At 30.6% G+C, this 1,162-nt stretch overlaps 1 protein-coding gene across 1 annotated transcript in view; it reads right to left on the bottom strand.

The window, feature by feature from the left end:
- LOC119588855 (1-phosphatidylinositol 4,5-bisphosphate phosphodiesterase-like) overlaps positions 1–1,162 on the bottom strand; it is a gene marked incomplete in the record, with an annotated part of 69,524 nt that overhangs the window by 3,348 nt on the left and 65,014 nt on the right. Inside the window, 2 exon segments of the mRNA XM_037937493.1 lie at positions 123–294; positions 1,143–1,162. Of these exon segments, the coding sequence (XP_037793421.1) occupies positions 123–294; positions 1,143–1,162 (192 nt within the window).

The following is a 1,162-nucleotide window of genomic DNA, read 5'->3' as shown; positions in this document are numbered from 1 at the left end:
CGTGCATGTGTGAGCAAGTTTTAGTCTTTCAAATGCAGTAAATATATAAATGCATTTTTCTTATCTCAAATCTATATCCACTTGTGAAAAAAAAAATAATAATAAGACATGGCTCCACTTACTTTTTGCCCTTAGCAACCTTTTCAATCGCACTGCACTGACCCTTCTGGATAGACAAGCGTTCCTTCATGTGCTTTTTTCTCATACTTTCAAGTTCCTTCTGCTGCTTCTTAGTTGCCTTCAAGAAGTTCTTCTGAGCTCGAAGTGTTTCTAGATTGATGGGATCAAATTCAACTGAAAGGAGAAGGATACACAGGATTAAATATGTATATAACTATCTTAAAAGCATAAAAGATAGACAAAAAAAAATTAGCATTTCTGCCCAAATGCTAAAAAGGTATTCTACTATTCTTTTTTTTTATTAATCTTAAGGAGTTATAGTTGTTTGTATTATAGTAATACAGATTACCTTTTGTTATGCAAAGAGTATTCTATGGTTTCTTCTGTAACCCTCTAATAACATTACCACAACACAGCTTCTTGTCTTTTTTGTTAAGAATTTTAGGAGAGGAAAGTAATTAAGCAATTTGGGTTGATGAGCTTTGAAATATGTATTACAAAATTAAGTATGTAGAAGCTCAATGTTAATACTAGGATGGAATCAGTGTTACACTACAGGGATATCTTTGGTAATAGTCACAACTGATGACTTTGAAATACACTGTACAAAAATGACATATAACATATAACTCAAACATGAATTAAAATTTAGTAACTAATTACAAACATCTTTATGAGATTGTTGGGAAAGTGTCTATCCAACATTTTCAATAATTCTGAACAGTTTAGGCAAAATAAATTCAGTAACAATTTCATACATGCTAATTCTGAATAATATCTGGCATCTGAAGTAATCAGAAACTGATAAATTACTTACCAATATATAGAACACATAGCTACAATGTTTTAAAAATTGGTTTATAAGCATAGAAAATAAAACATATTTTAGCTTGAATAACTAGTGTCTACAACCTATAGATGAGTAAATTACAGGGTTCTCATCCAACTGGAACTGAAAGTCCTTGAGTCATATCACAATTCCTATTTCAAGTCAAGATAAGAAAAAATTAGAAATAACTTACGGACTTCTTCCTCTTTCTTG

The sequence above is a fragment of the Penaeus monodon genome, chromosome 24 (genome assembly GCF_015228065.2).
Source record: "Penaeus monodon isolate SGIC_2016 chromosome 24, NSTDA_Pmon_1, whole genome shotgun sequence".
In the NCBI taxonomy this organism is placed as follows: domain Eukaryota; kingdom Metazoa; phylum Arthropoda; class Malacostraca; order Decapoda; family Penaeidae; genus Penaeus; species Penaeus monodon.
Note: the sequence above shows the minus strand (reverse complement) of the source record. Positions and strands in the feature narration are given on the sequence as shown.